Genomic DNA, 13,909 nt, shown 5'->3' on the forward strand with positions numbered 1-13,909 from the left:
ACCACTGCATATCCCGGAGCAATATGGCCTTAGTTGCTAATGCTCCTAAAAAAAAAACCAAATAAAAATAAATAACTTATTCGAAGTAGTGCAATATCATAACAACTTGTTGTGAAGGTATTCACAATATGAGATATAACTTAAAACGATGCCGTTTTACTAATATTCTGATTTATTCAGATATAACTATGTATTTCTGATGTGTTTGCACTATATTTATACATAGTCTAGACTCCTCCATAGCTTGAGGCTTATGCCCCAAATGCTTTAGAGTCTTAATTAATATACTACTTTTGTAGATAGCTATATTAAAATGATGCATTTGCACTAACCTACATATAAAAATAATTATTCATAAAAACTTATCTTGAATAACTTTTACATGCTGTTTTGAAATATATATATGTCAATTAAAAGCATAAGCAATTCACCTCTTGTGCCACGTCTTTTCCTCCTGCTGCAATTAGTGAAAGCTTGAATAACTTTTACATTAAATTATTAAAAATCGCACTATTTGAACTGTTTCCTTAGTTTATTTTCCTACGAATTGAACTGTATTTGAATTCTATTTGAATTGAATTCTATTTGAACTGTTTCCTTATTTTATTTTCTTAGGATCCATCTTCAGAGGATGGCGGGACCTATAGGTGTAATGCTGTTAATGAGCTTGGAGAGAGTAATGCAAATATTGCTCTTAATCTTCAAGGTAAAAAAAAAAAAATTATATATATAATGTAAATTAAATTAAAAGTAAAGTTAAGAAAGATGAAAAATAAAGAAAGGAAGAATGACAAACATAAGAAGCAGCGTTAGCATGTTCAACAAAATGTTGCCTAGAACATAATGTAAGTTAAATTAAAGTAAGATAGTAAGAAGGAAAAGTGCTGCATAAAGCGAATACTACTAAAACCAATTAAAAAAATAAAAGTAAAGGGAGATAGGAGGGAAAAAAATGAGGAAAAGAATAATGTGGATAGAATACTTACCAAAAATTTTGGATATTTTAAACAAAGGGCAAATATGCCATAAATTTTAAAACCAGTAAAGATTAAATTTTGACCAGTACCTTGATAATGCCAAAGCCAAATAATGTGAAATATTATGGTGATAATACTATAAACTATCCATGAGAAACATGAATGAAACAGTTAAAAATAGAGAACAGACTAATATTGATGCCCTTATCAGCAGAAGGCCAAGACAACAGTGGGTGTGGAAATTACCGCATTTCAAACATTAGACAAATTATTGTAATGAACAGCAATTGATAAATTAATGTTAGCCTTCTTATACAAGAGGCTCCCGTAGCCGAGTGGGCAGGAGCGGGAGTGCAGTAGCACACGCTCTTTGAGTAGACCGGGGTTCAAGCCCCTGACTGCTGAATACGGTCGATCTGCCAACCCGCACTGGACCAGCGTGGCAGATTATGGTCCATTTCCCTCGGCATGAATTGTTGAGGAGGCTTCCATCCTGCAGTGGGTTGATAATGGCTGCACTTTACTTTTTTTTTTTTACTTTTTCTTATACAATAGATATATAGAACACCACTATATTATGGTATATTTGCTTTTTATTTAAAATATTCAAAAATTTTGGTATGTATTCTTTCCACATTATTCTTTTTCTTGATTTCTCAATTCCTTTCTCTCAATCTTATAACTCACATATCTGATTTCACCTAATTTCATCCAGGTTTAATACAGCTCTTCTTTAAATTTAAAAGGGTGGGTCAATAAGTAACCCACTATAAGCTGCAACATCTTAATTATATGAGATATTGTAATCATGCTTCACATACATAAATTTCAATCTTCTTAAACTTTTTGAAAATATCACTCAATTTAAGAATCATGACACACTCACTGCATTTTCTCCATTGTTTTCAGGCTGTGAATGCACTTTGATAAAAATCATGAGGCTGATGTTTTACACTGATGTTTAATGTCAGAAATGAGTTCCATATCATTCTCAAACACCTTACCATGCAGGTATGCCTTCAGTCTACTAAACAAAAAAAAATCTGATGGGGCGAGGTCAGGGTTGTAGCGTTGGTGTGGCATTATGCTCCACCCCAGCTGGGCAGTCTTTATGTTATCTATGCTGTGTTCAGCCTTGCGTTATCCTGATGAAACTTGATGTCCTGCCAATTTAGTTCAGGTCTTTTGGTTTTTGGAGGTCAATTCCACTTTCCAAGAAATCAATAAAAATGATGCCATTTTAATCCCAGAAAAAGGTGGCCTTATGTTTTGTCAATGATTCCATGTTTCATCACATTTGATGATCCCTTTAAAGCACTCAGGACAGCCTGCACCAAACCTCTCCAGAATAATACAGAACTATTTTCTCACAGCCATCATCTCTTGTGTGAGTAGCTTAGGCACCCAATGAGAACAGATTTTTCTCCAGTCTGTTGGTGATGGTCAAAACACTTCCCTTTGACATATTCACAGTGTCCATCACTTGTCTGGTGATTATGCACTTGTCATTTCAAATGAGCTGGCCAATGAGTTTTTTGTTTTTCACTGTTTGTGACAGACGTTAGTCTTCCAGCTCTTGGTTTTTCCTTGATATCTAAATCACCCTTTCAAAAGCATTGGAGCCACCTCTGGACATTACTTCAATCAATTGTCTGGTTCCCATGGATTGCCAGTAGTTTTAGATGGATGGATGTGATTGACTGATCACCTGATTTGAAGAACTAAATTACACACTGTTGCTGGAAATAGCAGTCACTTTGTGCATCCATATCTTCAGATCTAAAAACACCCGAAAAATTATATTAGATGCATTAATGGGTAATTGGTAGTACAACAAGTGCACATCATAAATTCCCCCTTTCCCTTATGCACTTACATGTGTGAGTAATTGTTCATTATTTATTGATGCTCTCTTGTACATAAGCCCTCTAGTTTAATATGGTTAGGCAAGTTGTTTTAGTAACTAATTACTGTTTGTTTAAAGAAGTTTTTACTTAATGCTGATCTTAATAAAAGAAAAATTTATTTTAGTAAGACTTCAAAGATGGCCAGAGAAGTGGCAGCTATATTTTAATACTGCTAAATGCAAGATCTTACACTTGGGGAATAGCAGTCCACAAATAAATTATACTCTTGGCCGGGTTGAATTAAAAACAGTGGAGGAGGAAAGGGATCTGGGAGTTACGACATGGGCAGATATGAAATTTTCTGAACAATGTAAACAGGCAGCCAGGAAAGCCAATGGTATCCTGTGAATGATTTATCAAATCCTGTAGAGATTAGGGAGGTCATAATCCCACTGTATAAGGCAATTGTAAGACCACATTTAGAATACTGTGTTCAAGTGTAGAGACCCCATTTGGAAAAGACATTCAGCTTCTTGAAAAGGTCTAAAGATGAGCAACTTGAATGGTGAGCATCCTGCTTTCTCAAAAGTTATATGATCTTTGGAAACTAGACAAAAAATTCAAAACTATAAGATTGAGAATAAAGTAACTTAGAAACACAAAAACAAGTAACAAGTAAAATTAATTATGCCAGGGCATACACATACATCCACCACTTGGAATTACCAGTAGCAACACAAACAGATGTGTCAGTTTCACATGATACATCAGTTGCAGAATAAGGAGGGTGTGTGCTTTTGAACCATCCCCCGTCTTCAAGGCTACTTCTAAACAGACCAAAAAAATAACCTTCAATCACAGTTCTCCCAAAAATCACTTCACATAATTAAATAACAGAGAAACCACATCAGCTAGATGCTGTTCAATCGATACAAGCAAATTAAAACATTATGGATACTAATGATACTATTGACCAAGGTGAAACAGTACTTGATTTCCATGCAGAAGATGATATGGAAATGGGATGCTCTATTGCTTTAAATGTAGAAGGAGAAAGTCAGAATTCCAGTCATCCTCTTATTTTCAAAAAAAAAAAACCAAAAAGATGAAAATTATTGGCATAAGCAAACAGCTCATAATAAAACAGACAGATTTATCTTCCTCTAGTAAAAAAAAATAATGCAACAATGTTTTCACGGTATTTGGATATTCCAAATACCATGGAAACATGGTATTTGGAGGGCGCTGACTCTCTTTAAAAATTACAGCTGTGAATTACAGGCTCCGAAAAAGCGATAAGTGTTTGCCATTTCATTTACCTAATTGTTATTTTATATTGAATTTTATAAGTAGCCATATAGTTCTAGATATGCTGGTTATTTTTATTTTTAATTTAGATAAGAGTTTTTGTAGATTACTACTTAATATACGTAAAACCATTGTTTCGTTAAAATCTTGCAGCCATTGTTTTTGTATGGAGTGATAGGGAATTCAAATTTTTAATTGTGGTAACTGGGCAGCTCTAACGTAAAATTATATAGCGTAATTCGTATCCCTGCATTTAGTATTCTATTAGATAGTGTAGTATTGACAATTAGTTAATTAAATTTATTGATCTTATTAATTTAAAATATTATGCCCCAGACTAGAGCAGAAAAGCAACGGGCACAAAGTGGCAGGAGTGCTGTGACTCGGGGGAGAACTGAGGGTGGGTGATTCTCCAACGCATCACAGCCTAAAAAAATGTGCAACTTGTGAAATGTTTGCCGAACTCTCTGGAATGGAACTTGATCTAGCCAAGGAGGATGTCTTTTGTGTGCCAGGTGCAGAGTGTCTAGAAATTAGGTGTCAACTCAGCATTCTGATGGGCGTCTATGAGAGCTTGAGGTGTAGAGAAGATGCCCTCGAAGAAATTAATATGAGCGGACCATCAAGCTCTCAGCTGCCCAACTCAACGCCAGAACTCACTCCTGGGCATCAGGCAACACAGCAGCAACCTCCAAGGCAGAATGCACTGGTCCCACAGGAGTTAGTTATCGTTGGTGACTCTATTGTCAGGGACTTGGGGAATATATTGTGTAAAAAGGATAGATGGAATAGGACCAGGGTATGTCTGCCAGGGGCAAAAGTTGATGACGTTGTAAAGCGTATATCATCTTTTAAGGGCACAAAGGGTGATATTGTTGTGCACGTTGGCACCAAATGACATTAAGAGTAGGAGATCTGCCGATTTACTTAAAAGTACAGGTCAATGTTGCAAAAAAGCCGTGAATTAGGATTAAATTTGAAAGTGTCTGCAATTCTGCCCAGACACGATAGGAGGGAGTACATGATGAGAGCCTTGTCAATCAATTTGGCCCTGGAGGAAATGTGCAAGGCTCAAGGGGTAAAATTTTTTTCAGCCTGGTCTGTTCTTGTTAACAGGAGAGGCTGCAGGCAGAGGTGAAGGTGATTCTTGCACTACTTATATTAGAATAAGCAGCGGCGTGGAGCGAGGGGTGTTGGGGGTTTCAGGGACTGATGGCAGTCATCGTGAAACAGGTGGGTAAATGGGATATGTTAGGGTAACTAATAATAAGAATAGGTACATGTATACTTGCATGTATACCAATGCTAGAAGTATAGTAAATAAATTTGATGAATTTGAAGTGTTGGTGAAGACATCAAAGGCGGATATTGTTGGGATAGCAGAGACGTGGTGTCACACAGATATAAGGAATGCAGAACTGGAATTTTGGGAATACAATGTGTACAGAAAGGATAGACAAGATAGAAAGGGAGGAGGTGTTATGCTGTTAATTAAGAAAAACATAATATCAAAAGAAGTGCATCCAGTTGATATAGATGAACAGTGCACTGTTGAGTCAGTTTGGTGTGACATAAGCACTGCAAAAGCAAAAATAAGAGTAGAAATGTGTTATAGGCCTAATGACTCGAATGAGTACAATGAACAATTGTACAGAGAAAGAGTGGACTAGTAAATCAGAATGTCTTATAACAGGGGATTTAAATTCTCAGATATAGACTGGAACTTATGGGTTGGTCACTCGCACACTAGTAAGACTTTTGTGGATTTATTGGATGATTGTTTTCTGCAGCAGCATGTTCGAGAGGCAACCAGAGAGGGTAATACTCTTGATCTGGTTATCATCAGTGATCATTCGTGTATTAAGAATTTGTATATAAAGGAACCATTAGGTGGCAGTGATCACAGTGTACTGATGTGGGATTTACTTATAGATATAAATACCATCAGTGGTAAAGGAAGGGGTTTTTGCTTCCGTAAAGGTGACTATAGTGGTCTCAGACAGTTTTTAAATTCTTTACTGTGGGACTAACTGATGATGTTACCAACAGCAAATTCTAAGTGGGAAGCATTCAAGGAATTAATAGTGGAAGCTACTAAATGTTTCATACCTATTAAGACATATTGTATATATTTATTAATAGGTATGAAATACATATATATCTACTTATATATATCATAGGCTACACAGAAGCCTATGATATATATATAAGCTATTCTGTAATCAAGTCACAAAGGAGGCGAAGGCAGATTACGAGAAATCTTTGGCAAAGGATGCTAAGAAAAACAGCAAGGATTTCTTTACTTATATAAACTCTAAAAGGAAGGGGATGAATCTGATTGGTCCACTTGATATCGATGGTTCGACTGTTGATGATCTTGCTCAGATACCAAACAAACTGAATGAGTATTTTGCATCTACATTCACACATGAGGAGTTATTAAGGTTTGAAAATGCCACAAGGTTATCAAATTGTAACAGGGTGCTTAATGATTTTGTAATAACTGAGAGCAAAGTGGAGGAGAAATTGTTGAAGTTAAACATAAGAAAGGCACCTGGGGTGGATGGGATCTATCCAGTTATATTAAAGGAGGCGTCAAAGGAAGTAAGCAAACCCTTAGCCATAATTATGAGAGCATCCTTGGACTCTGGGGAGGTCCCTACAGACTGGAGATGTGCAAATGTATTCCCAATTCACAAAGGGGAATCGAAGGGTGACACGAGTAATTACAGGCTAGTTAGTTTAATTTCTGTTCCGGGTAAAGTAAAGGAGTCACTTGTTAAAGATGCATTGCAGGATCATCTAGACAAGACTGTAGCAATAATTCAGACACAGCATGGGTTTGTTAAGGCAAAGTCTTGTCTGACAAATTTGATTGGTTATTATGATTTGGTTACAAAGGAACTGGATACAAAAAACAATTTTGATATCATATACTTGGATTTTAGGAAAGCTTTTGACACTGTTGCACAATGAAGACTACTGTACAAATTGGAGCAGAATGGTATTAAGGGTAAGTTGCTACAATGGATAAAAGGGTGGTTGAGTGGGAGAAGACAGAGGGTGGTAATCAATGGGTGCTGCTCTTCGTGGACTAATGTTATTAGTGGAGTCCCACAGGGTTCGGTGTTGGGTATATTTGATAAATATACCCAACGTTGGTATATCATTGATAAATATACAAAACTGTTGTTTTGTATATTTATCAATGATATTGATGAAGGTATATCAGGATTAATGTCCAAGTTTGCAGATGATACAAAGGCTGGCAGGGTTGTTATCAACAGTAAAGACAGTATGCTACTCCAACTTTGATCTAGATAAGTTGGGCAGATGGGCTGAGAAGTGGCAACTGAAGTTTAACATTGAAAAATGCAAAGTTCTGCATATGGTTAGAAGTAACCCCAGATAAATGTACCAACTGTGTGGTACTACACATAAGGAGGTATAAAATGAAAAAGACCTGGGAGTAATTGTGCATTCAGATATGATGTTTTCTGAGCAATGCAGACAGGCTGCCAGGGCAGGTCATGGGGTGTTGTCAATGATATACAGGAATTTTGTTAGCAGGGAAAAAGAGATGATTGTGCTTCTGTATAAGGCAATGGTCAGGCCACACCTTGAGTACTGCGTGCAGGTCTGGAGGCCTCATTTTAGGAAGGGTGTAGATTTGCTTGAGCGTGTACAGAGAAGGGCAACAAGATTGGTGAGGGGGAAATGAAGGGATCCTCTTACCAGGAGAGGCTTAAATTGCAGCAGCTGGAGACTAGGCAATGTGAGGTGATCTGATTGAGGTGTTTATGGCCTTTAATGGGTTGAGCACGCTGAATTCTGATGGGATTCTTCCACTTGTTCAGATTACGAATCTAAGGGGACATAAATTGAAATTGAGGAAGGACAGATGTAGAATAGATGTGTGGAAATTTGCCTTTAGCCAGCGGGTGGTTAATTGCTGGAACAAACTTCCATCTGTCATTGTGGAAGTTGATAAGTTAAATAAATTTAAAGAGGAACTGGACAAATATTCAGAGGGGATTGTTTTGTAATTTTTTTTTTGTTTTGGCTGATGCTGCATAAGCTCATACGCTTGCTTTCTTGCATCAAGTGCCACTACTACTACTACTACTACATCCATATTGATTTCTTGCTTGCACCGACCAAGTGAAAAGAACTTAATTAGTAAGTGAGAGAGTAAGCACAGTAACACATAAAAAACTGACACAAGGCACAGATATTTATGAGATAGCATATATTAAATTTGGAAAATACAGGACATATATAGGAGCTTTCAGCTACTGTATGTAGCCTTTTTCAACTAATTGAGCAATTAAGCGGTTGTTTTTATGTGCTGTAGCTGTCCTTCGAGTATTTAAGCATGTGAGGTCACACAGGAGGGGGAGAGTAGTTTATAGGTAGTTGTGAATGGTGATGCAGGCAAGGAAGAGAGAGAGGGATCAGGAGGGAAGAGGAAGAAGCAGGGAGGGAGACGGTTGAAATGGGTGACTGCTGTCACCCATCTGATAGTCCACAAGTAGCTGCTGAACTCGTGGACTATGAGAGGCTCAAAGATTGGATGTATGTGGGTGCCAGGGGCCCGTTGATCGTATTCTTGGTGACACTGATGTGTGCTGATTCCAACCAACTGAAATTGCGTGGAAGCCTATGATTTTTTGCTTCCTTGGGCATGATATCATGGCTCTCCTGCCAATAATGAGCAGCTAGGGCTGAATGAGTGAAGTCAGCTTTAGTGATGGTGGTCTGGTGGTCCCTCAGCCAGTCTGTCTTCCAAATAACGGATGGCCTCCCCGATGTATCTTGTGTCGCAGTTCTGGCACAATATGCAGTAAATGATCCCACTCCGCTTCAGAGGGGGAAATCAGTGTTTTCAGAGGGGGTATGTGGATTGGAGTTTCATTCTGGGTGTTTGAACGGTGCAGATGTTGTAGCTGCAAAGATTTCTGGCTATACTGTGCACTAGAGCAGGGTAAAATTGGATGCGAGTGATTTCCAATAAACGTTGTGACGGAAATTCACATATGCCGGACAACACACCAACTACCGTTCCTGTCATTCCAATGCACAACGTCATAGCATCACATGGTCACTAATGAACAGGGCTTGGACACATTGCTCCAATGCTACCTGCACACTTGAAGAAATACATAGAATCAATTTGGACCTCAGAAAATGTGGATTCCACGAGCAGATGCTCAACTGCTGGGAATTACAGACATCATGCCATCACAGCACCGGACACTCCTCATAAGATGCCTGACGACCTGACACTCCTGGTTTCACAGGCGTCGCCCACATCCCATTTTACCCTGTTCTAGCACACGGCATAGCCAGAGTCCTTCGCAAAATTCCTATAAAGCATTGATAAGACTCCATGACCTGCCCTGGCAGCCCGCTGCACTGCTCAGCAAACTTCATATCTGGTTGCACAATTACCCCAAAGTCTTTTTACTTTCTACTTCTCTGAGTGTAGTACCACACAGTTGGTATGTTTCTCTTGGGTTATTGCTACCCATATGCAGTACTTTGCATTTGTCAATGTTAAACGTCAGTTGCCAATTCTCAGCCGATTTGCCCACCTTATCTAGATCCAGTTGGAGTTGCACACTGTCTTTACTGTCGTTAACAACCCTGCCAATCTTTGTACCCTCTGCAAACTTGGACATTAAGCCTGATATACACTGGTCTGCAAAACCTAAGGGCCAGTCAGGTTTCCACCTGTAGTTTCTCATAGGAGTGGCCTGCATATGGGAAAAGCATACCAAAGGAAACTCGTGAGGTACAGAAATGATGAAGGTAACAACACTGGCACAACAACAGAAACGAAACAGTACAGAAGGACGTTATTCAAAAATGGCAATGTAGCACTGGCTGCCATGATATACAGATGCATCACTGTCAAAGATGGAACAAAGGGATGAGGTGGTCCTCAGTAGTAGATATGGCCATCCCTAATGTCTATGCAGGCTTTGCACCACCTGTCCATATTTAGAACAATGTTTTTGATACGTTGAGCACGCTGAATTCTGATGGGATCCTTCCACTTGTTTAAACCTAAGGGGGCAGAAATTCAAATTAAGAAAATACAGATGTAGAATAGATGTGTGGAAATTTGCCTTTAGCCAGTGGGTAGTTAATTGCTGGAACAAACTTCCGTCTGTCATTGTGGAAGTTGATAGGTTAAATAAATTTAAGGAGGAACTGGACAGGCATTTGGAGGGAATGATGTGTTTTTTTTTTTTTTTTTTGGCTGATCCTGCATAAGCTCATACACTAGCTTTCTTGCATCGCATGCCACTACTACTATAAGTTCTTGTGGTAACATCGTCCATTCCTCTGTCGGCGCCATCTTCAGCTGGTGAAAATTTTCTGGTTGGTGTGGATGTGCCACTAGACATCTCCCCAGAGCGTCCCATATGTGTTTGATGGGATTTAGATTGGTGGAAATGGGTAGGCCAATCCATACGAACAATATACTCACTTTCCAAAAGCATATCAACAGCTGCAGTGCAATGGGATGTGGCATTATCATCCATAAACACGAACTCGAGGCCAATGGCACCTCGGAACAGACACACATGGGGAAGGATTACCTCAGTACAGTAGCATGCACCGGTTACAGTACCACCTTCCAGTGTCTGGAGTTGTGTACATCCATCCAAGATAACGACGTCCCACACGAGAACATCTCGACCGCCATATCGATCCCTTTCAGTGATGTTTGCGGGACAATACCGTGTGTCAACATCTCGCCAGATTAGCTGATATCCAGAATCACTGCTGAGACTGAATCTACTCTCATCAGTAAAGAGTACTTTACCCCAGTTTACTGCTGTCGAGTCCTTTTGTTCGATGCACCACTGTAAACGGTGTCTCCGATGAGCAGGTGTTAAAGGGACACAGCGTACTGGCCGTCAGGCAAACAGTCCACCTTTGTGGGGCGCCTTTGTAGCCAGGTGGGCAGGAACAGCAGGGCATAGCACACACTTCTTGATTAAACCGGGATTCGAGCCTGTGACCACCAAATATGGAGGATGCGGAAAGATCAGGGAATGACCACCACATATCCCCGGAGCAATATGGCCTTTGCCAATGCTCCTAAAAACCAAATAATAACAACCGCCACCTGGCCACAGTAAACCGCAATATTCAGTATCCTGTGCAGCTGGTTAGCAATCGATCCCACTATCTGGTGTCGGTCCCTCTTGGTCTGTAGGAGTATATAGTGGTCATCATTGGGTGTTGTTTTTCGTGGACGACCACCACTGGTCCTTCAAACACCTGTATTTCTGAAGGTTGACCATGCACATGAGATAGCGATAGCGAATCTGTAGCCACACACCTCGCACTTTGACCTTCCCAATTATTTGACCACGGGTAAAGTCATCCAGATGTTGTGTACTGTCCATTTCGTTGTCTGTAGCACTGTATGAAACCAATCGAATGTCTGTAACAATCATGCTCACCATTCGGTAATTTGCACATAATTGCTGAACTGCTACTTTTATCTGTTTATGTGAGCCCTCTCATCACGATTCAAATTTTTGCATGTGCACCAGCTTTCTACTGAACGGCCACAGTTATGCAAATCGCCACAGGCTCTTTCGTTTGATTTTTGGTTGTAACCTTTAGAAATAGTATTGGTCCTTAAGTTTTCCACACATTACTTTCATCAATATCATTGATGAATACACAAAACAACAATGGGGCCAGCACCGAACCCTGGGGAATTCCACTAATAACATTCATCCATGAAGAGCACTGTCCATTGATTACCACTCTCTGTTGTCTCCCACTCAACCATCCCTTTATCCATTGTAGCAACTTGCCCCTAATGGCATACCGCTCCAATTTGTACAGCAGTCTTCCAGGTGCAACAGTATCAAAAGCTTTCCTGAAATCCAAGTATATCATATTAAAATTATTTTTTTCATCCAGTTGCTTTGTGACTTCATCATAATATCCTATCAAATTGGTCAAACAAGACCTCCATTTAGCAAACCCATGCTGTGTCTTAACTATTACTGCAGTCTTGTCTAGATGATCCTGCAAATGCTTCTTTAACCATTGACTCCATTATTTTTCCTGGAACACAAGTTAAACTAACAGGTCTTTAGTTACTTGTGTCACTTTTGAACCTTTTTGTGAATTGGTGATACATTTGCACACTTTCAGTCCATGGGTGCAACCCCTGATTGCAAGAAAACCCTCACACTTATGGCTAAGGGTTTGCTTACTTCCTTTGCTGCCTCCTTTAATATAACTGGATAGATCCCATCCACCCCAGGTGCCTTCCTTATGTTTAACTTCAACAATTTCTCATCTGCTTTGCTCTCAGTTATTACAAAATCACTTAACTCTATGTTAGAGTTAGATAAACTTTTGGCATTATCCTCCTTGAATAACTCCTCATTTGCCTGTAGATAATACTCATTCAGTTTATCAGCTACCTGAGCATGATCATCAATAGTCAACCCATCTATGTTAAGTGGTCCAATGTAATTCAACCCTTTCCTTCTAGAGTTCACATAAGTAAAGAACTCATTGCTGTTTTTCTTTGCATACTTTGCTAAAGATTTCTCGTAATCTGCCTTCACCTGCCTAATCTCCTTTGTGACTTGATTACAGACATATTTTTTATGTGCCATAGGCTTCTGTGTTTCCTGATAATTTATATGCATCCCGTATATTTTTCTCCTTTGCCATGAGCCTCATTAATTCATCTGAAATCCATTTTGGTCTAAACCTTGAACAGTATTTCTTAGTTGGACTGAAAAGCTTCGTAGCCTCCAAGATTAAGTCCCTGAAGGCTTCCCATTTAGAATTCAACTTTGGTAACATGATCAGTTGATCCCACTGTACAGAATTTAAAACCTGGTTGAGATCCCTGCAGTCACCTTTATGAAAGAAAAAGTGCTTCCTTTACCCTTGATGGTAGTTACATCTTTAAGTAAATCCCACATCAGTACATTGTGATCACTGTCACTCAGTGGTTCCTTTATCTGCAAATTCTTAAAGCATGAAGAATAACTGCTGATAATCAGTTTGAGAGGCAACCACAGGGAGTAATACTCCCTGTGGTTGCCTCTCAAACATGTTTCTGTAGAAAACAGTCATCCAATAAATTCACAAAAGTCTTTCTAGTGTGCGAGTTATTAACCCAAATGTTCCAGTCAATATCTGGAAAGTTAAAATTCCCCATTAGAAGACATTCTGATTTACTGGCCCTCTCTATTTCTCTGCAGAATTGCTCATTATACTCATCAGATTCATTAGGGCTACAAACCACACCTACTCTCATTTTCCCTTTCCCAGTGCTTATGTCACATCAAACTGGCTCAAGATTGCATTGTCCACCAATGTCAATTGGATGCACTTCCATAGATTTTGTGTTTTTGAACTAACAGCATAACCCCTCCTCCCTTCCTGTCCTGTCTATCCTTTCTGTACACATTGTACTCCCCAAATTCCAATTCTGCACTACTTATATCTGTGTGCACCATGTCTGTGATTCAGACACAGCATGGTTTTGTTAAGTTAAAATCTTTCCTGACCAATTTGATTGGATACTATGATGTAGTCACAAAAGAACTGGATGCAGGGAATAACTTGGATATTATATATTTTTATCTTAGAAAGGCTTTTGATACTGTTGCACATGGAAGACTGCAGCACAAATTGGAGCAGTGTGGCATTGGAGGCAAATTGCTGCTATGGATAAAGGGATGGTTGAGGGGGAGAAGAAAGAGTGTGGTAATCAAT

The 13,909-nt window shown here is 39.1% G+C and overlaps 1 protein-coding gene across 2 annotated transcripts in view; it reads left to right on the top strand.

Annotated features, from left to right (window-relative positions):
• Window positions 1–13,909, top strand: part of LOC150079033 (twitchin-like) — a 2,795,346-nt gene that overhangs the window by 372,815 nt on the left and 2,408,622 nt on the right. For both annotated transcript variants that reach the window (XM_090382361.1, XM_090382360.1), the window contains one exon: window positions 616–706. In XM_090382361.1, the coding sequence (XP_090238487.1) occupies window positions 616–706 (91 nt within the window). The remainder of the gene's footprint in view (window positions 1–615; window positions 707–13,909) is intronic.

This window comes from Mastigoproctus giganteus, chromosome 10, assembly GCF_048544385.1.
Source record: "Mastigoproctus giganteus isolate SK-2022 chromosome 10, ASM4854438v1, whole genome shotgun sequence".
Classification (NCBI taxonomy): Eukaryota; Metazoa; Arthropoda; class Arachnida; order Uropygi; family Thelyphonidae; genus Mastigoproctus; species Mastigoproctus giganteus.